This window comes from Struthio camelus, chromosome 2, assembly GCF_040807025.1.
Source record: "Struthio camelus isolate bStrCam1 chromosome 2, bStrCam1.hap1, whole genome shotgun sequence".
NCBI lineage: Eukaryota > Metazoa > Chordata > Aves > Struthioniformes > Struthionidae > Struthio > Struthio camelus.
In genome coordinates, this window is record NC_090943.1 from 19,695,015 (window position 1) to 19,721,117 (window position 26,103).

At 39.1% G+C, this 26,103-nt stretch overlaps 1 protein-coding gene across 6 annotated transcripts in view; it reads right to left on the minus strand.

Moving 5' to 3' along the window:
• MYO3A (myosin IIIA) overlaps positions 1-26,103 on the minus strand; it is a 157,482-nt gene that overhangs the window by 94,483 nt on the left and 36,896 nt on the right. For all 6 annotated transcript variants that reach the window (XM_068934533.1, XM_068934537.1, XM_068934535.1 and 3 more), the window contains 2 exons: positions 8,258-8,362; positions 7,384-7,483 (listed from right to left, as the gene is read on the minus strand). In XM_068934533.1, the coding sequence (XP_068790634.1) occupies positions 7,384-7,483; positions 8,258-8,362 (205 nt within the window). The remainder of the gene's footprint in view (positions 1-7,383; positions 7,484-8,257; positions 8,363-26,103) is intronic.

Sequence of the window (26,103 nt, forward strand, 5' to 3'; positions counted from 1 at the left end):
GGAAGGGAGGCCATAGCATGGTGTCATAGCAGGGGAACGTGACAGCCAGTGAGATGCCATGCTGCAAGGATGAAGCTCAGCATTGTGGATCCCTTCCTCACCTCTGACCCTGGATTTCAGATGCTTTTCCTGCATGACTGAGCAGAAAGCTCTGTAAACCAGGAGAGGTGAGCAATTAAGCAGATGGGGCTATTAAGATGGAGTCTTGCTCATTAATTATTTTGAGATTGGCCCTATTATTTTGAACATTCTGTGTAGTATAACTAATTTTACTATTCTTGCTTTCTCCTTATGGCAGCTGCTGGCTTATCAACACTTCGAAAAATCAGCCTGTTCAATTTAGTTGCCAAATTTTAAATAGTTTGGCCTGTATTTCTGTAGAGAAAGGCATGAATGTCATGCAACAAAACCTAGTAACACCTATGCAGTCCTTTTGCCTAAGTTCGTATGTTGATCAGTTCTTACTGATGACTAATAGGGCTGAAGCATTATTAATATTTTGTAATCAGTAAGAAAGAAATACTTAGAAGTACTCAGTTCTTTCTGTAAGAAAGAGTCACAACAGAGAATGCTGGCACAGTTCCTCCACACACTTTCTACAGAAAACCCCCCAAAAAATTCAATTTATGAACTGAACTGAATTATGAAATGAACTCACTACCTTCGTTTAGTATTACCTAGAAAAAAATGAAAAAAAAAATTAAAGTAGGAGGAGAGTTAATATAGCAATGTACTACCAAAAAAGAGATTTTTACATTTGGCATGTTTTACCAAATTATAATTTTGAATAACAAGAAGGCAATTTGGGAATGTCAGCATTAAGATTTCCGTGGCTTTTAGCCGTAAATGATTGCAACTAGCTTTAACTGAAGTATCATTTTCTCTGTAGCAAAATAATTACCCTATTACATTCCAAACACAACAGTTTATCTGCAGCTTCCAAACTATATCAAAGTAATAGTCCAAGTATTAATCAAAATAATGCTAGTTTTAAGTATGTCTAAATAAAGTAATACTGTACTCCCTCCCCCAATCCACTTTTCCTCCAATGAGTCACACTCAGGTTAATCTCTAGCTGAGTCAGGCTAGTAAACATCCACAAAAATTGTGTCAGCTTCATGCCCAGCATGATATCTGAAACTGCAATGCCAATGAAATTGCAATGCCAAGACAATATTCACATGCAACTTTCAAATGCAACACTTCTATCATCTGAAATCACCTGGAAAGAAAGCAGAAAATCTTCACTGTAGACATGTGCCATTAATATTACAATACATGTTTCAGATAGTTATGCAAATTGAAATCTCATTAACCACAGTCCTAAAGGAACTCTTGAAGTGAGTATTCTATTAACTGCACTCAGAATAGTGTTTGTAATTTTCCACCCATCTGCCAGTGGCAGTGATTGCATTACCTTCTTTCCATGACTTCCCCTGGAATGTGGCTTAGCCATGCTAAAGCTTTACAACTTTTCTGTGTATAGCTGGACTTACCTAGAAACTCTAATGATGGAGAGTTTTACATACTGAAATGAGATACCCAGTGAAATGCCTCAGAAGAAATGGAAAAGGGAGACTGTCAATCCTCTTTCCCACAGTGCCAGTACTAGTTGGCTTGGGGGAATCATGGGATCTCTTTTAGTTAGAAATAGGCTTAAACTCCAAAGGATAAGATTTGATGAGTCCTCCAATTTTCATTTTAGGAGCTTGGGTATTCCTAATATCCATACAGACATCTGACTCTCTCTTTCACTTCCTCTGACTCTTTTTTTCAACAACTATTCTTGAATGTAATAAGTTCAAAAGCCTAATTATATGTGGTATGAAAGTATGTTTTCATCATAGAAGGATATGGCCTTCAGGAAGGAACAGAGCTGCTGAAAAAAACAATGTATTTGTGTAAGTGGTGGAGTATAATTTATACTTAACATTTTCCAGGACGTTTTCAAGGTAACAGCTGCTCATCCTGAGATATGCAGGTTTCAGCAGTCCCACAGAAGCATAAGCTGCCCATGCTCTTGTTCAAGACTATCAACCTACGAGGCTTCAAAAACACAGCTGAAGGGGAATTTTCCATCAGTGCTATACTCTTTTTTTTGGCCAAAAATATCACTAGCCATGCGACTCTAGAATCCTCTTCTTTCAACAACATATAAGCATGAAGAGCTTTGGCTTCCAAGCTCCCAGGCTTCCCGGGATGTCAGCGGATTTCAGAAACACGTCAAATTTTTCAAAATGAAATGTCACCTGGGCTTTCTCAGAACAAAGTTAAAACAGTAACAACACCAATAATACTATAGCTCAAATTTTTTTTCCCATTGTGGAACAGCCCTTCATTTGTCACATTAGAATTTTCAAAGGAATGGCAATTCTGTCTCAGACTAAAACTATTTAATACATGGATGGCCCTGCTCCTTGTTGTGGTTTCAAGAAAATGAACTCAGTACGACTACTCAAGTAAGCAAGTTTTTTTCAGCCTAAGCAGATGGCATGCACTCAGCTCTCTATAAAATTAGTTATACATTGTAAGATGCAGATGACTATATGAATTTTATTATAGATGAGGAGTGCTATGAGTGCAAGTGACTTCAGGCCACTTTTTAACTGATGAAACAAGGTCAGACACTGAAAGATATTTAGGCAGTAAAAACTGCAGATAGTTTTTCGTGAGATTTTCAAAAGGTATCTAGTATCTGATTCATTTCCATTTGCATGCTAGCAGTTTTTGAAAATCTTATTAGGTGCTAATCTACATCTTTAGTGGCCAAGATACCTTTTGAAATCTGGATCTTTAACATTAGAATCCTCCTCAAACAACCTGAAAGCTAAGGAACCTATAAAAAAAACTTTAGAAGAGTGAGAATAAAAACATTTCCTTCTCAGAAAGCTAATGAACAGCTGTGAATGTAATTAAAAACATTTATGAAGAAAATTTCATTTGTACCTTGCTTGTCTCCAACTCTTTTATATAGTATGCTATTTAGCTTGCATTCTTTAAAGTGCTGCAGGACATTAATTTTAACGTAAATGCATATTTTTCTATCACACCCTTATCTTACAGTGCAAACATATCAATTGCACTTGAAAACAGTGCAGCTATTTATTATTTCTATTGCTGCAGCAAAGGGAAACTCAGAGCATTATTGTTGCAATTCTCAGACTTGCATCTTCCCCAAACATTTTCCATCAGAACAGCTAAACAGCTAATTCCCACAAATGTTCCAGGCACTTAAACTGTCTTTAGTCACCCTTCTGTAACAGACGAAAAGATGGAATTTGCAAGATATATTAATCTTCTAGGTATAGGAGGCTAACGAATCTAGGTACTGAAGAAGTTCTGTGGTCACAGGATCTGCTTAGAGAAGATCCTGTTGGTGAGTCCTCATTGTTTGTAGTCAAAGAGAATGATTTTGTTTATCTTTGGTGATCTGAGCTATCATATTGGATGGATATAAGGGGAGAGGAAGCTTCTCTAGGAACGGTATTCCAAATTTCTTGTGGTATGGAAGGTTTAAAATAATAGCTCTATCTGGCAATTCTTCGATAAGCCATTCAGTTTCAGAAGCCCTGGTGTGGAAGGTACTATAAACTCATTTACTTGATTCGATAAGTATATACTTTGAGATTGAGGTGTTTCAGTTATGAGGATATTACTGCGGTAACCTCTACACAGATTAAATAACATTGCAACAGAATTTTAAGAAAGGGCAAGAATTTCACTCTTTAAAGCAATCTAGGTGAGACACTGCCACGGTACTCTTTGAAAGACTTTCTCATCTCATTAACTTTCCATACCTATGTGAAAGACAAACAGTTAAGACTCTTAGCCTGGATTTTGGGAGAGTTTTTCCACAGACTTTCCATAATACCTCAAGCAATTCAATCTCAAGTTTCAGATCCCCAGCTGTTAACTGGGAATTACAGTAATTTCCTTCATCCTAATAGTGTTGTGAAGGTCATCTATTACAGCCTGTACGGTGTTCAGAAACCACGGTCACAGCATATATATAAATACCTATGATGCAACGACTATAGACAATTTGTACAAACTGTGTCACAAAACGAAGGTTCTGGAAAGTCAGTACTGCTGCGCAAAAAAGAAAGGACTCCAAATGGTGGTAGACTATTATACAGGCCAAGTTCAAGAAGTACAAAAAGAACACAGGAAAGAGACACCATTCTTAAAGAATATTTAACTCTCTTTAGTGGTTTTTCATTTCTGACTCTTAGGAACTCCTAATAGCACTTAAAAAAAAAAAAAGCAACACAAGTTCAAGTTATATGACCACATACCATGTCCTTTTCTAATACTGTACTCCATAAGGTACTTCAAAGGTCCAGCTTTCAAATACAGGTTTTATGCAGCTGTTTAAATGAAAATCAGAGTATTGGGTGAGGAGGGCAAAGGGTTCTTCAGAACATCCCATCATCAATCAGCATGTAGGAGGATAGCTCAGCCAACATCATCTTCAGGAAGGGCTCACGCCCTCTGTCTGCTGGTTCATGCTAGAGGGGCAGGAGTCCTTGATCTACTGTCTCTGCTCCCCTCTACACTGCCATGGAAATGCTTTGTGCACGCCTGACAGGGCTGTGTGAGTACCAGATTTTCTGGGGGGTCGGGGAGAGGGAGAAGAGGGGATTAGCCCCATGTAATAATTTCTTCAACCCAAAATAAAAATTTTATTTCCACTGAGTATTTCCTGAGAGAGAAAGAGATTGTGCCATTGTGACTATCTCCTTCTGAAGGTTGTTTGGTTCACCAGCCTATTAAGTACAAGAGTGGTTATGGCTTTCCGTTCCGGATCCAACAAATGTTTATGTACAGCTGTTTGTAACAGTGTCAACTTGAGATATTTTGATCCACTCACATTCCTAGCTAAAGCACACTCTTGGAATCTAATTAGTGTGGGTTAAAATCCTCCTAAGTAGAAGAGAAAAATCTCCCAGATCCTAGCTGAATGCCTTAAACATTAGCCTAAAAGGTGAATGGTACATCCTCCATGCTGGCTTTGTGAAGACTACAATTTTTTTTCCATTTGAAACTAACTATTGTTGGTTTCAGATTGGTTCTGAAAAAAAAATTGCAAGAGAAAGTCTATTTCTAAGGAGGGGTGCAGTTCTTGCATTCCTTTGAGGAAGGACTGCACATGTTACAGGCCCTTTTTCAACCCAAATAAATGTGTACGCATGTTTATTTCTTGTGCGTGTTCCATGCTTTGGCACCACAATTTTGCTCACAAGATTTTAAAATTATTTTTCAATTACAGCCTTAGCAGTAGATTGCAGTAACCAGGGAATAAAGAATTAAGGTCCTCATCCCTACAGCTAGTATGTTTTGACACCTGCATAAGTGAATTCATTTTCAGAAGCATTGATTCCCCTACCGTTCTAATTGCCTTCAGCACCTTAAAAATTTAGTAACCACAACACATTAAAAACCTGTGGGCAAAAATACTGATTTTGCCTCACATTAAACTTCCAGACTATCAGAGATTACTACCAAGGGTACAGCAAATAATTTAGAAAGTGTGATGGCTTTGCAACTGAAGATTTTATCTAAGGATAAAAAATGAGCACACATACATAAATCTTCAGAAGAATTAGTAATCCTAATAGCTGTGATTTTTTATGTAACGAGAGCTGCACAGATACAATCTACTGGCAGGAAGACACTACACCACTGGAAGTTAAAATCCCATGATTAGTTTAAACAATTGTTATGTATCAATTGAAAAAATCTCATTAGCAAAACGGGAGGGTAAAGGGAAATGAAGATTTTCCTTATGTTGAATGGAACCATTATATTACGAATGGTTGCTATGCTATAAAGTAACAACCTATAAATTGTACTTAAAGATTAGAAGATAGTGTGCTAATAAAAAGTTCATAATAACTAGCATTGCAAATTTTAATATTCTCTTAAATAAAATAATAGTTAGTATATTTTTATCCTCATAGGTAAACTCAGGAAGTGTGGGCTAGATGAGTGGACAGTGAGGTGGATTGAGAACTGGCTGGATGGCCGAGCTCAGAGGGCTGTGATCAGTGGCACAGAGTCAAGTTGGAGGCCTGCAGCTAGTGGTGTCCCCCAGGGGTCAGTACTGGCTCCAGTCTTGCTCAGCGTATTCATTGATGACCTGGAGGAAGGGACAGAGTGCACCCTCAGCAAGTGTGCTGATGATACTAAACTGGGAGGAGTGGCTGACACACCAGAAGGCTGTGCTGCCATTCAGAGGGACCTGGACAGGCTGGAGAGTTGGGCAGAAAGGAACCTCCTGCAGGTTCAACAAAGGCAAGGGCAGGGTCCTGCACCTAGGGAGGAATGACCCCATGCAGAGGCTGGGGGTTGACCTGCTGGAAAGCAGCTCTGCGGAGAAGGACCTGGGAGTCCTGGTGGGCAACAAGTTAAGCATGAGCCAGCAGTGTGCCTTTGTGGCCAAGAAAGCCGATGGTGTCCTGGGGTAGAGTTAGGCAGAGTGTTGCCAGCAGGTCGAGGGAGAATGATCCTGCCCCTCTACTCCGCCCTGGGGAGGCTATATCTGGAGTATTATGTCCAGTTCTGGGCTCCCCAGTACAAGAGGGGCATGGCATTCCTGGAGAGAGTCCAGCGGAGGCCTGTGAAGATGATGAGGGGACTGGAACATCTCTCCTATGAGGAAAGGCTGCGAGAGCTGGGCCTGTGTAGCCTGGAGAAGAGAAGACTGAGAGGCGATCTCATCAACGCGTACAAGTATCTGAAGGGAAGGTGTTGAGAGGATGGGGCCAGACTCTTCTCCGTGGTGCCCAGCAACAGGACAGGAGGCAACGGGCACAAACTGAACCACAGGAAGTTCCATCTGAACATGAGGAAAAACTTCTTTCCTGTGAGGGTGACAGAGCACTGGACCAGGTTGCCCAGAGAGGCTGTGAAGTCTCCTTCCCTGGAGATATTCAAAAGCCGTCTGGATGCGATCCTGTGCAATGTGCTCTAGAGGACCCTGCTTGAGCAGGGGGGTTGGACTAGATGATCTCCAGAGGTCCCTTTCAACCTCAACCATTCTGTGATTCTGTGATACTTCTAAGGCAACCCATTTTACCTGTTTCACTGCTTTTTCCCGTCTGGCAGTTACTAACACCATAACTTCTACTCCTTAGCCATGCTATCTAAACCCCATTAGTAAAATGGTTGGAAAATACAAAGCTGTAAAAATACTGAGCCTGTAAATAATTTATTTCTATCAAATTAGAAAGCAGTTTCAGTTATCCAAGTGATTTTTAATGAAGTATTCAAAATCTAAATAAAAAGTTAATATAGCTCCTCTTTTCTAATTTCTTTCCTTATTTTATTTTCTATGCCTCAGAGGTCCAATGCTGATTGAATAAATAATTAAACATAACATACCAAAATCCACAAGCTTGACTCCTCCTTCAGTGGTCAAGAGGATATTATTTCCCTTAATATCACGGTGGATAGTTTTGTTTTCATGCAAATGTTGAAGGCCCTGGAAGGTGAGATATAGACATTAACTTTTTACTAATAGCTCTGTTCTTCATATTACCTTTGCAGAAAAAGAAAGGTAGCACGAAAGTATCAGAAGCCCTGAAACAGATATTTTTTATTCAAAACCACAGAGATGTTCTTCCTATTGGAAAAACACTTGGCACACTATGTGGAACAGGTATTTTTTAAACGCTCCACTTTATGTCACAGAGACGTTTTATGACAGCAGTAGAAAGAAAAGCACTATAAATCTGTGTTATACCTTTAGAATTCAGTCAAAGAAAAGTGCTAAGACCTATCAATAATTCCATTGCAGAAAGTCAAATTCCAATTAAAAGACAATGAAAAAGAAAGACACTTGATCTTGATTAGCCAAGACAATTTTTCTTATTACAGTGTTTGAATTCACTAGGTTTGACGATCATTTTGCTAAAGAAATATCTTGGATTCTACCATAAGAAATAGAGCAGTATGTCAGGTATATTTCTGCTACATCTCAAAATGAAAACCAATTCTGATGTGGAATTGTATTTACTGAGGAAATAAATCAATGGCCAGAAATCAATTTTCATTCTCTTAATAACGAAACAAACAGATGAACTGTTCTTTACCTTGCTCATTCAAAAAGAATTGCATGAATTGCCTATTACCTGGATTTCGTTAAACACGACTATCATATAAGACACTGTGTTTATAATGGAACTGATCTTCATTCATTCAAAGAAAAAAATATTATCTGAATATTGGCTGTCCTTTCATTGAGAGTTTATCTTACCGTCAGAGCTTCATGTAAAATGTAAGCAATTATAAGTTCATTCATCCTTTCACCCCTCTTCAGAAATCCTTTCACAAGATCAGTCACAGATCCACCATTGCACAGCTACAGAGATCATGGAATATAAAAATAAATTAAGAAATGTTGGAGTAGCCATCAAATTTTAGTTTTCAGTAGTTTTCATATTTTTACATGAATGAAATCCTATTAAACTGGCAAACCACAAATTTCTTTTTGTGTCTACCATTTACACAAACAACATACACAGCAACTTATACCAAGTGTTTCTTCCTACTTTCTCCATCTAATTCTTCTTGACCAAATACAAGTACAGCAGCCGCTCTCTTTCTTCTCTCATATATCTGGTTGTCTTTTACTGAAACTGAAGTAGCTTGTAGTGTTAATAAATTTCCTGTAAAAAGCTTGTTTTTTTGAGGCACGCTAATTGCTTATGTTCATCACGGATGACTTACCAGCAACGCCAGTAAGTTTTTATACATGCATTCTCAAGTATAAGAATTACATACAATGGAAAGTGGATATAAGGCATTGAAGGATAGGCAGCAGAGAATTTCCCCAAACAAGAAAATCTTCCAAGTAAGAAGCTGCTGTCTTTACCAGGTGCCACTTAATTCCTACTATAAGAGGAACATGCAAGAGGCATGGCATCATGGAAGCTGATGGAAGCATTGTGGAAAAAAAGGTCTCATCTTCCACTAATACAAGGTTGGTCAGGAACCCAACACTACAGCCAAGGGACCTAACAAATCACAGCCCTTGTAGCGTCAACCCTGTGAGCTCCTTGTTCTGGATTCAGAGCACCGCAATTTATTCTTGACTCCCTTCCTCTTTCTGCTGTCTAAATTCCAGCTAGACACAGGTAAAAACCTGTCCTCTGGTTTCTGTATACCCAGGGAACAGACCTATGACCTTGCTTTCCAGAAAGACTAGCAAGCGCACTTTACCAGAAGATTAGCTTAGACCTGCAATATTTCGTATGCTCATTTTAACCACTTAAAATTCTTCAGCAGGATGAAGCAACAATGTAACTTTTCTAAGTCTGTAGCAGTTACTTACCTGCAAAGATGAAATCAGTACGTAAGCCCATAAACTATCCAGAACGATACCTCACTTGCACCACCAAACAATACTCACCAGGTGAAGAGGCATCACCTCTTTAAAAGAGTAGATACTTCCAATAAAAGTGAAACAAATTTTAAGTTTTATACTGTATTAACCAATAGCTTCTCATATGAAAATATGAATCTACATAAGATATATCAACGTAATACAAAATAGTAATTCCTTTTGACTACAGATTTTAGAGTCTATTCAACCGAAGGGAATAGTTTATCAATAAAACCTTTCAACGGCAGAACTCCAGTCATTAGACATTTGATTTTTTAATCTATTCTTCTACGTCACGACATTCTTCTTTACAGCAATCACAAAAAGACTTACGCATTACAGGAAAAAGCATTTTATAGACCTTTGTACCCAAACACTACAGTAATTTTGTGACTACCCCTGGAAATCCTAGGTTGCATTGAACTTCCACAACATGAATGCCTACACAAATACATAAGTCCTGGTGCAAGATGTTTCCCCAATCCGGCCAGTGAAGGCACTGTTCTGACAGCTGCTGAGCTCTATGGCAACAATCCTGGAATGCACTTAACCTCACCCTTAACTTCAGTCCGATAATACGCATGCTTAGAGACGGAAAGAACGCGTGCTTAAAAGATGAGATTAAGCACTTTGCTGGATCAGGGTCAGATTCCCAAGCAGGACTGAATTTACTGGTCTTTAGCCATGCTTGTCTGTCTTCTCCACTGACTTTTTTTTTTCTTTTTTTTTTCTTTTTTTTTTTTTTTCCAAACAAATGCCATTATACTTCTAGGTTCGCTACTGTCCTAACTTTCCCACATCACTGACATATTTAATCAAACCTAACAGATGACAGCAATTCCACTTAATTTAATGCACTTGCATTTCAGGGCACTGAGTCTGGCTGATGAGCAATGAATGACAAAACAGTTGTGAAATAAATTACATAAATATGATATTGCTCTTCAAACCATTTTTTCTTCATCATCTAGTATTAAAATTCTGTTTCTTATTGACAGATCTTCTGGCTTTGTAACAGCGCTGGGTATCTGCTAGTCTTTCCGTCCAAAGTAAAGAAAACTAACCAGGTAAGGAATATATTCTTTCTGTAGGTGGCAGACAAAAGAAAGAATACCCCAGAAATCACCTTGTTCAGTATTTAGGCAGTAAAGCCAAGACTGAATTCAATTGCCTGGGACAACAATGTTTATTTTTACTTTCTTTAAATTCTTGCTTTAACTAATTTTTCTACCCTTCTCATAAGCTATAAATCCCTATTACAAGATAATTATCTGCATTGTAAGATAAAAATGATATAAAACATTAGGTTACGTAGGATAGTAAAACTGTGGTGATTTTAGACCAAGCCAAAACTGAACTTGGATATGTTAAAGGTCAAACTGAGCAAGTCTTGCACAACAAAACAAGTCACTGCCATCACAGTAAAAATCCTCTACTGAGCCCCAAAGCTGTGCGGCTGGTTAGGGACCACATTTAAAGATCTTACAGATACAGGTTCTTGCATGCATAGGCCAAATTTCCTTTTGCTACTTGTATGAGACCTGTACTTTTACTTACATCAGATAACTTAAATCTTTGTGACCACTAGCATAGCAGGAGGAGAGAAAAATGGCTAGGTATTAGAACGCAAACAGCTAAAAAAAGGAAAAGGGATTACTGGAATACAATTAGAAAAGGAGATTATGGGAGACACTGTATCCCTGTGCTCTGAGCTGCAAAGGTTGAGGGGGAGGAGATGATGACATCAGTTAGTATTAACCTTGTTCTGTTTTTCTACAGGCCGAAGATCTCCCGGGTAAAACGCTGCCTCTGGTCTCATGCCCTGTTTCTACTGTATATTTTTATAGGGGATGCTGCCACACATCTCTGTAACCATGAGGACAGGTAAAGTTCAAACGGTGCTCTTTTTCCTGATTAAGGCTAACAAATTACATGTGTGTTCAATGCAAGCTTATCATAAATGCGGCAAAAACACATGAGGGAGTTCTGGAGCAGCAGCAAGTGGGAATCTGACAGGCAGGGCGAAAAATTATCCTTGGGATGTTGATCAAAATCTGGCCGATGGCACGAAATCTTTAAAAAAATCCTTAATATTTGCACTTCTTTAATAAGAGATTATAGGATAAACATTATTTAGCAGTAAGGCCAGACTGGAAATTTCCTGGGGTGTTGTTAAATATTGCAGTTTATAATTATGATCTCTGCTGTTTCTGATTAGCATGCTGTCCCCGGAAAAGCTGTGCATCTTCTTACCAAAATTACTGGGTTTGAGTTAAGCTAATTGTAATACTTGTACGACAAGAAATCATGGAGACAGCAGAGCTAAACTTTAAGAAAAATTTTCTTTTTTCCAGAAATTGTAAAATCTCTTCAGAATACCTTGATGAAGGCCACTGTAAGTAGAAAACAAGAAATGCATACAGAACTCAAAGACACATGCAGCAGAAACCACCTGTCTGATCTGACCTGAGCCATAGGGCTGCTTCCCACCCTAGATGTCAAAGTTACTGATTCAACAGACTTCCTTCAATCTGACATGAGACATGGCCTCTTCTGGAAAGAAAGGATGATATTTCTTTCTCTCTTTCATCTTTCATGTCACACAGAACTATATCACAGCTTCACAAAAGACAAGATCTCCTCTATTGCTTTCTCCTTACTACACCCATCATGTTGTTAAAAGAAGAGATTAGACCAATATGATTTGTTATAGCCCAGTCTATGCTGATCATTTTTATCACGTTACTGGAGTATTTGTACACTGAGCATACAAATCTGAATATCTTCTGCGTATTTGTACACTGAGTTCTATTAATTTGTTCTAGAACCACTCTGGATGTCAAAGTTAACATATTGGTCTTTATTTCCCTACATCATTCTTCTTCCTCGCTTTGTAAAGAAATATATTATACTTTCTTGAATCTCATTTCTCTCTCTTCTCAGTAATAACAGACCTACGGTTGCTTTGATTTCAGTAACGTACTCAGTCTCGTCTTTGCTGTATGAGCCTTTCTGAGCTTATCCTTAAATGCTTGTACATTAGCTGTGCATTTTTGTTTCTTCTTTTTGAAGCCCTTCTGAAAGTTTAAAACCCTGATGCACTCTTACTAGTCTCTTACTGTGATTTTATTTTTTTCTCCACATCGCATCAGTTTGCTATTGTGTGTTTAACACAGTCGCTTTTAGTAATTGCAGACTACCCTGCTTTCCTTCATTCTTTACACTATCTTCCTAAGCACAGCTCCCTATCAGTTCCCCAAGCTGGGTGAAGTGCACTTTCATAAAGTCCATTAACCTTTTTCCACTCCTGCTTCATCCTTCCTTTCAACGCCTTTATTTTGGGGCCTTTTCCACCCTAATTTCCTTCCATTTTCAGCCTTTCAAAACAGATCTTGATTAGAACAGAATTAACCTGATATAGAAATATCTGTATTTACTTTCTTTGCATTCTGTCTCCAAGCACTTAATGGACCGTATGTCCCACAATATCATCTGTGTTAGACTGTCAATTGTGACCAGACGAATTCCTACTTTCTACCTACAGAGTGACAAGTTTTACAACTATCTACAGCAAAAGGTTACCTCCACTGACAGGAGCTAATGTGACCACAAACACGTCAAAGTATAACACACTGTGAAGACTTACAAAGAACTAAATCAGTTTCTTCACTGGGCCAAATGGTTCAATATGCTGCTCCTGTCTTGATAGTTTACTTTTAATTTTACCTCAAATGAAAGAGAGATGTGCATGGTGGCTCTTACTTTTCCCTAACAATCGTACAAGATAATCCATAACCAAAAGAAACCATACCAACACTCTACGTTTTTAGGTAAAGTTGACTTCTTTCAGTTTAGCGTGAATGAAATATATCACTGAAATAGATGTCTTCCCTGAGTTCTGATTTAGCTTCGGTGACCACAGATGATTTTGCATTTATAATTTTGCTCTATCATCTAGCACCTTCAGGGCTGTGTTAGTCACAGCCTCACGGCTGTTTGTTTATTTCTGATTTCTTCACTTTGAGTTTGGCTTTTAACTTCTCATTTTCTTTGTCAAGCTCACACACTGACAAGACATCTAGCCAGAGGAAAAGTTCTCCTATTCCATCTTACACAATGCTGGCCTTCCTATTCTCTTTTCTTCCTCGATCGCAATGTAGTTTTCTCAACCTCACAAAAGTACATCGCCAAAATGGGAAAGACCATGTCTATGTCAAGATTGCGTTCTCCTATATACAGGAGTTTGTGGCTTTAAAATGCAGTATTTCATATGCCGCTCTTCTAACTGTGGAAACACCCAAAAAGAAATTTCCTACTTTAGTAATGGCTCTCAGGGCTCATTTCTACTTTTGGAACATATCAAGTCATCCACACATAACAGTATGACATTACTGCATACACAAAACCTATTTTCCATCACATTTCCAGTATTCAAAATATTCTCTACTCTTGAAATGTTTTCTTCTTTCAAATTTGAACTCAGCATAATAACATAATGTAAACTCAGAGAAACTAAAACATTTTTAAGATTCTTTTGTCTCTAACATAACGAGCAAAAGTAAGTAAGTGGCAAGGCTGTACAAAAGGTTTACTGGAATTCAGTCAGGCTGTGCCCACTAAAAGCTCATCCTTACACAAATTTCATATCATATCATCACATAATTCACATTCTTTATATTGATAAAATAAAACTGAAGTAGTATCACACTATGATTTGGAACAGTGCAATGGAAAGTAACCAGGATCTAAATCACCTGAAAATATATTTATAACATAAATTCTGCAGAAGCATGGCAACAGCATAACATAGCTGTAATTTCTTTTTACCAAGCAAAATGGAAGGGTCATTTTGCAAAATCAGAACCAACCTAACTACAAAACTGAAAACCGCTGGTTAATAGAGTGTCTAGGAGTTTCCAAACAAATGCAAGAAGTGTACCAAGAAAGAACATTTTAATACAGAAAACTTAGTGCAATTTATCGTTTTATTATACTCAAGGAGCAGTGGTAAAAAGAACATTCAAAGGGCAAAAACACTCTCCCTTGTTTAGGGAGAAAAAGTAGGGCCTAATGCAAAGATCAATCATGTCAACGCAAGTATTTTTACTGACTGCTGCAAACTTAGTCGAGGCTCCAGAAAATATAAAATCTAGTAAGCAAATAGGGCAGCCTGTGGTAACAGTGAGCACTTCACAGCTTTTATTGCCTGTTCAGAATCGCATTACTTTTGGTCAGTCTTTACCAGTTAGGAAACATTTCAAAGCATCTTCCTCTTTTGCAGCGTCACGTCTGTATCAGTTGGGATTCACACAGTAGTTCCAAGTACAACCACGCTCACACTACTCATAATTCATTTAATGTCTGTGTTTCTAGAGGAAGACAATAATTTAGTATAATTCATGGTAGTTTAAATGACTGCAATACAAACCTTCCCTACTGGGGTTGAAAGCATGTCTCGGGAAGCACAGATTGAAACAACGGGGCTAGCCAAAAGGCTCTTTTTACAGAGGGAATGAAGCAGAAACAGACACTTCCAAAACACAGTTCCTCTCCACTCAAAAGAAGTGTGCAAGACAGGCCAGATGAAGCACTCTCTGGAGTTGCCTGTGACTCTGTGACTAGTAAAGGAGCCTGTGATGGGACCCTAATGAAGTACAAATATTGAGAAGGGCATACCAAGACCACCACCTTACGGAGAATTTTGCAAGAACCAAAAGGATGCTACTCAGAAGACCTAGGTTTTATTAAAATCAAAAACCTGAATGCTTAATTCAAAGTGATTAGGTCAAATTAAAGTGCTCTATAAACCAATCTCCCCCTGCTCACCGCGTCTGTGGCGAGGCAGGTCCCTGCTGCCAGGACTTGGCTTCAGCTACCTCAGTGGTTTTCTGAGTTGCAACAAACTCTGCAGTCCTTTCTGGAGCCCAGGATGATTTTCTTTCCACCACCACTGACACCTGGCTGTCTGTTCCCTGCACCTCTCAGTGGTCCTGGCCCTCAGCTCCTGGTACCTCGCCGTAATGCTCTTCCCCCAAACCCTGTGGCCTCCAACCTTCTTTGCCCAAGCCAAATAATTCCACTTGCTTCAGTCACTCCCTTTATAAAGGAACCTGACATACAAACTGAGAACAAGCACAGCAAAATGGTATTGTCTATCACATTTGCCTTAAGGTTTTTAGCCCTCAGCTGTCTGAAGTTAAATGAGACAAGCCTTACCCAAGTGTTCTTATTATGATTGATGCTATATCCCAGTAAAGCTAAGGCAAACTTGGTACTCTGGGCTATATGAATAGCTATACTAATAAAATTTGGATTTTTTTTTAAATAACCTCACATCTTTAACAAAGATGTGATCAAAATTAAAGCGTACAGAAAATAAAATGATGTTAAATATCAGAATCTGGGGGCATATTACTAACACGCTACTGGTGGACAATAACACATGCTCAACAGCTGCCTAAAGGACGTGGACTGTGCAAACTATAATGTATACCATATACGAATTCTGTAAAAAAAAAAAAAGGCTATTTACTAAAACTTTGAAGTGTCAAATGATAGTTGTAGACTTCTGTATACCTTTGATCTGCAGAAAATAGGATATAATTTAAGAGTGAAAAATTGCTACAATTGGTAAGCAAAGAGGTGCACATTAGAAATGGAGAAATCAAGGCTATTTCAGACATGTAATGGATCAAAGTATTAAGCGTTGGTCTGAATGGAGCAATTACAACCAAAGGCATCACTGGAAAACAATCCACATTGAAAAACACGAAGAAGGCCATTTTCAGCTGTTCAATTTTTCCTCCATATCTGTCATCTGGAAATATTTGATAATACCTAGACAAATCACACCACCCTTCCCAAAAGAAAAAGGGGCTATTTGTTTTCCGCTATGCTGATTTTCTGAAAGATGATTGTTTTATAGTAAATATTCATCTAAAAAATGTGCATATCTGCTCTCTTATTACAGTACTTTATTATATTATACAGAACAGCTTCAGTCTGAAGCTTTTTTACACTGCCCAAATTTGCCTTTATTTCCATATAGATGGAAACCTGTCTGTGTACAGTAGCTGTTGTATCTAATGAAAACACACTGTAAGCATGCAAAAGGAAAATCCCAAATAAATTACTCATCCATACAAGAAGGCACTCCAGATATAACTTCATGTCTTTATTTTATCTCAGATAGGCTCATCTCTTTGAAAGCTAAAATGAGACCATTAGGTCCTGTTTTTAGGCATTCTCACAGGCTCCTGTGAGAGTCAGAGAGTGACATTACTCAGAGAAGCCTCACAGGGAAAATGCATGTGGCCAATTTCAGCGTTTTCCTTTTCTGACCAAAACTGACCCAGAGATAAGAAGAAAGAAATTCAGTACAGATAGCTGTTACAAAATGAAAGGACACTGGCCATGTGTATCTCTGAAGCCAAAATCGGAAGGAACATGGGAAAGGAGGGGTCAGATTCTGTTTGGACAGCATCAGGAAGGTTTGTATTTTAAAAAGTCTACAGCAGCTTTTCTGGAAGGGGACAGGAAATCTGCCCACTCCATATTACAGTAGCCAAGCAGACATTAAGGATAGCTCCAAAGAAGATACGGGGACTGGTCCAAAGGCAGCAGTAGGGTCCTTCATTGGCACCTTCTGAGCCTGTCCCAGGATAACTGTGCTTGCCAACCAACCAGTTTCTCTTACATCTGTTCCTAAGACAGGGCTACGAGGTTTATGAGGGGGCTATGCCAACATCCACAGGATAATCACTTTACAGCACAATACCTCACACAGTTCCCTATTATTTCAAGTTTCCATATTCCAAACCAGACTTTCTCTTTTTTTTTTTTAATTTTCTTTTCTTCTTTTTCTTTTTCTTTTAATTTTCTTTTCTTCTTTTTCTTTTTTTTTTTTAATTTTCTTTTCTTTTCTTTTTTTTTTTTAAAGGACTAAATCTTGGTTCTAAGGGAGTTCAGTGGTTGAAGTCCTAACAACTTCAATGCCATGGAATTGCGTGCTAACCTTTAGATAGACTAGTCTAAGTTACACACACTATGCAACACCCTAAAAGGGAATCATGTAATCAGCCTCTCCCTCAGCTCTGAGCCTTCCTGTGTCGGGAGCATTTGGGGCGAGGATGATATGGAGGCTGCAAAGTTTTTCAGCCACACTTCCCAGACCACGAACAACCAAAAGCTGTTTTGCAAGAACGACTGTAGTTTCTCTCTCCCTCTTCCACATACTGAAAGGTGCCATGAAGAGTGATAATGCCATCAGCTGAGAAAGTACAGAGATAAAACTAACGCAGAGAAAAAAAAATGCTTTACTATCAGCCATTGGGATTCTTACATGACGCTGAAAAGCACAGTAAGATAAAAGGACAGAACTCCCTGCCTTGCTTTGAGCCATTCATTTCTGTCCCCAGACTGCTTTGGCACTAACAGCACTCTACAGCAATAGTCCATTTCTAGATGCAGAAAAGAAGCAATATCCTGTGAAGAGTTTTTGTTTGTCAGCCACGTGGGGGTTATTGCATATTCTCATTGCACAAACAAGACCCTGCCTCTGATCCATATATGTTATAGGACACTCTGCCCTTTTAGACTGGGATGCAGGATTGAGGTCTGAAGGAATTGTTGCTCTGGTCACGGAACATTACGCAGACAAATAGCTTTTTAAAAACATGGATCTATTTACCTAGTGCACAGAAATTATCAGTCTCCCTACAGAGCTCATAAAATCAAGTTTAATGATTCTGAAGTAATTACACCATCGCTTACTGCAAAGTTGGAGGTAAATGTAAAAGTTGAAGTGTTTCTTTCTTACAGTTTCTTGCCTCTTGTTTTACATCACTCAATCTCCCATCTCTCAAACAGCTGAAGCCTCACCCATGTTAAGTCAAACACCACCAGCAGAAATATGTAGATGATATGTTTCTACTTTCCTTTACGCGTGTAGAGGTAGGAAAAGGGCCTGAATTTAATAATACATTATTAGAGTTGTCTTGATCCTAGAAGTTCATATCATGCTCTGGCTATTTCAGCCTTGACTTTAAAAAATTACTGATAACTACGTTTTCTTTTGGATACTGGTTGCTCTTCTTTTATAGCACACTACATTGCAATCTAGAATTGTACTATTAGCATCTCAACTCTCTAACTGAAAAAATCTCATTTCCCCAATGCAACTGAGCAATTGGACCTGCTGCTTTCACTCTACTACTTTCTCAACGGGCTGATGTCTCTTTAGATGCATAATTATACTTCACAAATGGGACATTATAAAACAGAGCAGAGTGTGCGTTTGTTTATTTTTTTAAAAAGGGACACCTCAGTGAGTTTCATCAAATATTAGAATTACATGTGATGTCTAAAAGGCAGCATGATCAGAAACTCTTCCATGTAAAGTAGGTCAGTGAATGATCCAGAAACATTAGCCACACAAGATTTCGGCATTAACTATACACATTTTTCTTTATCTGACATATATGTAAATCATGCTGTCACCACTCATTTATGAAGCTGTGGGGAAAATTTATACATATTTCATGAATTCTAGGGCTCTTTCTGTGACCACAGTTAGCATTTGCAGACATTCGTAAGTGTCTTGTTTGTTACATTTTCCTCTCCAAACACCAAATATGTATATTTTGTGTAACAGCACAGAAGATTCACCCAAGGCCGGCTACAACAGTGCTGACGTACCTTTAAACTTTCTTCATTTTATTCAGAAGTTACTGCAACACCTTCTTTTCTTATCCTTGGCAAGTTATTGTCCCTAACTAGTCATCTTTGACCATGCCATTCTTTCTCTGAAAACTCATGCTGGCTGTCCCTTCTCAATCACATCAAGCATGAGATGGTTGCTTTTACTTTCAAGACCTATAGCAGACCCAACATCTCTCCTTTGACAGTAGCAGATCTGCTCCCATCCCTGATTAACCCACAACGCCTAGCATCCATCACTTGCTAATTACAAGCATTGTTTTCCTTTCTGCATTAAAGGAATAGCCAAAACAACCAGAAAAACCACATTGCTATCCTCCTTCCAATCCCTCCTTAATAACTCTCCTTTCTTGCAATGCTGACAAATTCTTGTGGCTGTTTGAGACTGCAACTGATTCTGTTATCCCCTTGGTACCTCACCTACACTTGCAAAAAGGTACCAGGCAAGCTGAAGCACTACAGCTTTTTTCTGTAAAGCCTAGTTTACTTCTAACTCCTAGGAGCTTCTATTTGCTGGGTTTATTGGTTTTGCTCTTTGTGAAAAAAAAAAAAAAAACAGCACAAATAGAAGCATCCCAAGGATTTAAAGAGAGAATTTAAGTATTTGTACATTTTAAATTCTTCCTCTTGATATTGACTTTCAAAGATCAAAGTTCAACAACAATTTCGAATCACTGCAGGCAGGTTTTAAATTAGCAATCATACCTGCCAACTGGATCCCAATAATCCTTTACGATAATCTTTCCTTAATTCTTCTGAGTTATCAGTGTCCGATAAGCAGGTTTAATTAACATCAAGAAACATCCAGAAGATCAAACTCAAAGTACACCAACCGGCCTGCAACGATGTAGAGCTACACAAACCACTAGTCTCCTTGACATGTTTATTTTCCCCAGGTGAAAAGGCTGAGGAAGTGGAAAAAGCTAACACAATGCTTCTTTAGAGAAGCATATTCCAATCACAAGCTATTCTACACTTTTACATGATTCTTCTGATGAAGATGACACACTGGAACAAAAAGGTTTTTCATAAGGACAGAATTGGGCGGATTTAAATCCAGAATGTGCATAAGTAGCAATGGTACGGATAGCCCTACCTACTCAAACACTGTTTGTGAAAGTATTTTAATATTAGAGATGGTTAGAAAATAGAACTTTTAGTCCACTGGAAATTGCAACATATTTCTCTCTCTCTCTCTCAAATGAACAGGATTCTAAATTTCTGCATTCTGAATTTTTTGCCACACATTCAAAAGTATTATGCTTCGGAAATGTTTTCATAGCGCTGAAAACATTATATTCTACTATGTGTTCTATATAGTAATAAGTATATAATATTGACATAAAATTCAAAATTCTGCGCTCCAAGAAGAGACTGTGCCGCATGACAGTCTCATCAGGATTAGTGGATCCACAAATGGATAGTAAACTGAATAGTCAGGGACATCCATAATACAACAATCATGGATGAGGCAGAGCATGAGGGAAATGGACTGCAGAATATTGGACAGACTCTCTGCAAATAGCATCTTCTAGGGCCACCATGGGAGACAGAGTGCAGTAGTCCAGATCTATGTGGATCACTGGTCTGACCCACCAGGACATTTATAATGTTCTTAAAGTGTTCACATATGCAGTAGGAGAACCAAAACACCTAAACAGAATACTTTGACAGAGTTCCTGCAGTTCAGCAGAACCAAAGAGATTAATTTTTATATCTTCTTGACAATTCCCTCTACCCCTCCAGAAATGAAAGAGTCCCTACAAAATGTTTCTGTTTTACAAAACTGTATTTTTGGGTCACAAGCTGTTCCATCCAAACTTTTTTCTCCCCCAGCCAAGCTCAGTTTTAACTCATACAAAAATCTTCTGATGACTATAAAATAATGGATGCTCCCTCTGTTTCCTAAGCATAAAAATATATGGAGAATGGTAAAACATAAAGAAAGTTAGTGCTTTATTATGTGACTCACAAATCCAAATCCATCTCAAATATGACAAAATGTGTCTTTTAAAAACAGAACTAAAGTGCTTCTTAAACTTGCATAGGAAATGAGCCATGAAAATATATTCCATTTTGACTCTTGGCCTCTGGCTCACAGTAGCAAGTAAAAGTTGTGTAATACCCTGCTGTGGTGTTTTCTTCCTTCATTCAGTCCTTACTTAGCTGTTCTTTGCAGCATATCGCAGACAATGCTGTTCTACTTGTGCTCCCCACCTGCCCTTGACCTGCACGCTCTTCTGCGGGACCCGATATGACTTGCCTCTCTGCTCCACCTTCCATCAGCTGTTTTCTACCTCCTCAGACCCTCTCCCTTCCTAACATCCAGAGCAGAAAGAAACACGCTACAGCACTGTCATCATGCTGATGTCTGCTGACATGAAACTGCTTAGCTGATTCATCCCAAGTATAATACTCAAGTGGTTTCTTTTCATCACAGACTGAATAGGATAATTTCTTTGGCCTGCATTTCTCAACGCACATGACAAAGCTTAATCACCCTTGCAGGAGTCCTCACTAGTAATATTCTCTATCGTAAGTGTGACTGGAATAGCATCCACCCAGGGGCAGGTGTTCAAACCCTCCTAGTGCACCCTGCAGTGAGTAGGGTGTTACTGAGCTCAGTAAGAGCACTGTTATTCTATACAGAGGAATTCTTATCCTTGTAGGTAAACTCAGGAAGTGTGGGCTAGATGAGCGGACAGTGAGATGGATTCAGAACTGACTGGATGGCCGAGCTCAGAGGGCTGTGATCAGTGGCACAGAGTCAAGTTGGAGGCCTGCAGCTAGTGGTGTCCCCCAGGGGTCAGTACTGGCTCCAGTCTTGCTCAGCGTATTCATCGATGACCTGGAGGAAGGGACAGAGTGCACCCTCAGCAAGTGTGCTGATGATACTAAACTGGGAGGAGTGGCTGACACACCAGAAGGCTGTGCTGCCATTCAGAGGGACCTGGACAGGCTGGAGAGGTGGGCAGAGAGGAACCTCCTGCAGGTTCAACAAAGGCAAGGGCAGGGTCCTGCACCTAGGGAGGAATGACCCCATGCACAGGCTGGGGGTTGACCTGCTGGAAAGCAGCTGTGCGGAGAAGGACCTGGGAGTCCTGGTGGGCAACAAGTTAAGCATGAGCCAGCAGTGTGCCTTTGTGGCCAAGAAAGCCGATGGTGTCCTGGGGTAGAGTTAGGCAGAGTGTTGCCAGCAGGTCGAGGGAGAATGATCCTGCCCCTCTACTCCGCCCTGGGGAGGCTATATCTGGAGTATTATGTCCAGTTCTGGGCTCCCCAGTACAAGAGGGACATGGCATTCCTGGAGAGAGTCCAGCGGAGGCCTGTGAAGATGATGAGGGGACTGGAACATCTCTCCTATGAGGAAAGGCTGCGAGAGCTGGGCCTGTTCAGTCTGGAGAAGAGAAGACTGAGAGGCGATCTCATCAACGCGTACAAGTATCTGAAGGGAAGGTGTTGAGAGGATGGGGCCAGACTCTTCTCCGTGGTGCCCAGCAACAGGACAGGAGGCAACGGGCACAAACTGAACCACAGGAAGTTCCATCTGAACATGAGGAAAAACTTCTTTCCTGTGAGGGTGACAGAGCACTCGACCAGGTTGCCCAGAGAGGCTGTGAAGTCTCCTTCCCTGGAGATATTCAAAAGCCGTCTGGATGCGATCCTGTGCAATGTGCTCTAGAGGACCCTGCTTGAGCAGGGGGGTTGGACTAGATGATCTCCAGAGGTCCCTTTCAACCTCAACCATTCTGTGATTCTGTGATTCATTCCTGTAGGCTGTTTCTGTAAAAACTGCTGAATTAAGAAAGCTAGGTTACCTTATCACCAAAAAATGCCAATCACTTTAAAAGATCTTACAACATTACTTTTTCTTTGCTTGTTTATGGTTTGTAAAATCCATATTCTTTACCAGTCTCAAATTTAGGTCTTCATGTGTTAAGATGAACACTACAGAGTAATTTTGCTCTTCTCCTACAAATACTGTACTAGAGAGGCCATACACAGAAGTAGTTTACCAGAAAAGGTTGTTGAACTTTGTTTTTCCAAGTAATCATTATGCAAGTTTATTTAAATAGTACCTTAATCAGTTACTTTTACCACTTTTAACTGATTAGAGGTACCATGACAGGTTAAATCAAAGTACAAGATTGACTAGAGCTCTCCTGATTCTTTATCATATCAAAAAAGTGTTTGTTTCTTTTAAAAAGAATTTTTTTTTCAAATGAATAATTAGCTCCTGCGCTCCCAGAAGCATATTTCTAACATGTAATGTTGCATGTTCAAAAGCGCTACACAGGATCAGTTAGATATTCTGCACATTAGCACAGAGACAGATATGTACAACCAAGAAAATGAAATCAAAACGTTCAGTAGAAAATGAGGAATTTCACCTTAAATTGCAAAAAGATTTTCTGTAAAAACGCATGCTATTAGGCAGTTATTAAGTAAGGAGGTTATGAAGAAACTTCATGTCTACCCAGAATTATTCTGTAACAAATCTTTACCATCATTTTGAAGCAACTGCTTTTGGCTTGTACAAACACAGAAAACTGATGGATGATCCAAGCCAACAGACATCCACAGTTGACCCCAGTCAGACAGAAAGACAGAAGATACAACCTAGATGGATTTTTGATCTGATTAAAAGAAAAAAACCCCAAACAACCGCAGCTAACCAAACAGCATTATTTACAAGCTAGAGTGATAGCTTTACATGACTGTTGTACTAAAAAAACATGTAAGAATTGGACAGTACAGCTCATATAACCAACGTGGTAGACTGCATTAGGGAGAAAGAAGTCTAGCAACTAGTCTTTTTCCCAGACTAACCTGCTGTTGATGTATAGCATGGGACATGTCTTACAGACACGTGGCTCAATTTTTTTTCTCTAGAAAAAAAACGTTTTTATCACATCCGCACAGGCAAAGTCTAACCCTCCACAATGTAATTTTGCTGCTAAACTATAGTAGGAGCTCTAAGTCCATTCCTAAAGGCTGAGTTTTACCATTTATCACAACCTATTCCTAGTGAACGTCAGGAGCTTTCTATCGCAACCTATTCTTAGTGAACGTCGGAAGCTTTCTCTTCAAAACCTCCCACCCACCGATTCCATCACAGAGCACAAAAGCAGACTAGATCAACAAGCTCTGCTTTCAACATCACTCTGCTCATGTAAGCTCTTCCCGGAAGCTACAGCTTTGTGGGAATCCAGAAGACTGCAGTTAGTTCTCTGCACTGAATTCCCTACTTCTGCCCCTTTCCATCATTTTGCATTCAACTAATGTGGAAGCTGCTTCAGATTCTTCAGACTAGACTGGTCTACGGTTTGGCTCGCCTCTCCTTGAAAACTTATCTCCAGACTAGGTTCTGACTGCAAAAGGTCCATCTTCATTTAAGAAGATCACACAGACCCTCCCCAAATCTAAATTTCCAGGTTGAAGAGAGTCCTCTTCAGGGAAGCAACAGTTCTGAAGTGAAAACGCTCCTTTATGATAAAAAAAAAAAAAAACCCTAAACAATGGAAACAGAACTCTCTAAGCTAAATTAAAGACTAACCACTGCTTTTATGGATTTAGAAATAAGTATACTGAAAAGAAAATATCTTCATTTTTATAAACTGTAAGACACCTAAATAAATGAAACAGCCCCATAAAGCTGCATACAAGCTAAAAGGAAGGTGACACTTCAACAGAGGAATCTGTTCCATGATGGTTTTCTTTCACAGATATTTTTATTAAAAGAAGAGCTTCACCAAAGTTACCACTGGAATTTAATTTTTCACTCATGCATGTCTACGTGTATATACATAAGTTAAAAACCTATTGAATTCACAGCTCTACATGTGTAGTAGATGTGTAGAAAGCATCCAAGACACTTTCACAGACTCCATAGCAGCATATGCATGCATACAGCTTTGCACCCAAAGAGTAAACATTAAACTTATATTCCAGACGTAGCTTGCATTTTTCACATTTAAAAAATAAAGCCATGCCAAAAATAAAGTTAAAGTATAAGCACTTGAATATTTCCTCATACAGTCTGTCCTGTCTTGATTGTTTGGCATCAGCCCTGCACATGCCTGAAGTTTCAGAGATGGAGGTTCAAATGCCCAGCAGACACAACAGAAGCTAGATTTTCAAAGATTCTCATTACATGAGGAGCTGACATCTTTCGACCTCAGTGTAACCTAATCACTTATCATGGTTTCCAAGGGAAAATATTATTTAAAAAACTCTATGTAAGTCAAAAGACTTTGGAAAAGCTGTTAGAATTTATGCCAGACCAAGCTCTAAAAAATGCATAAGATCCCACTGCTATTCGAGGTATCTGGCAGAAGGGCTGTACTCATTTAGCTGGCAAATGATAAAATACAAAAAATTCTTCAATCTTAACTTTATCAAACACTGATCAAACATCAGCAAGAGCCTTGACTGTTGTGAAAGCCATACTATTCCTGGCAGAGACACTGTTGTTCATTTGCCCTTGTGGCATCTTGAAGTCAATCCTGAAATATCAAAGAGAATCCCCTCTGGAGACAGGAGGGAGTTTTCGCAGACTAGGTCTCAGTGAATCTATGAAAACAGCAATGATGAAGCTCTTTGCTCCTAGATTAGTCGGAATTAAAGACTGAAACAAATTACAGGTCCTGCTTTCTTCTGACTTCATTTGGGGAAATCCTGCTGCTGTCAACAATACTTAGCAAATGAGTGAGGGCAGTAGCCTGCATTTTCTTGGCTCGTTTGTCTATGTATATTTGTGTATTCTTCTTGCAAAAAAGATTTTTCAAATCATCTAAATGACATGATAAGAACTGAAAAACCACCTCATCGTATTGGTTACTTTTAACTGTTATACCATAGCTTAATGATATTTAAACAAATGATACTGGAGGCAGATTTCCATGACAAGCTTTTCACCAAAGAAAGATTTTTAGGTAGAAAATCCTATCAAGTCCTATTAGCACTTGTACCCTAATTCTGAAGGCACAGCATTAACAGTA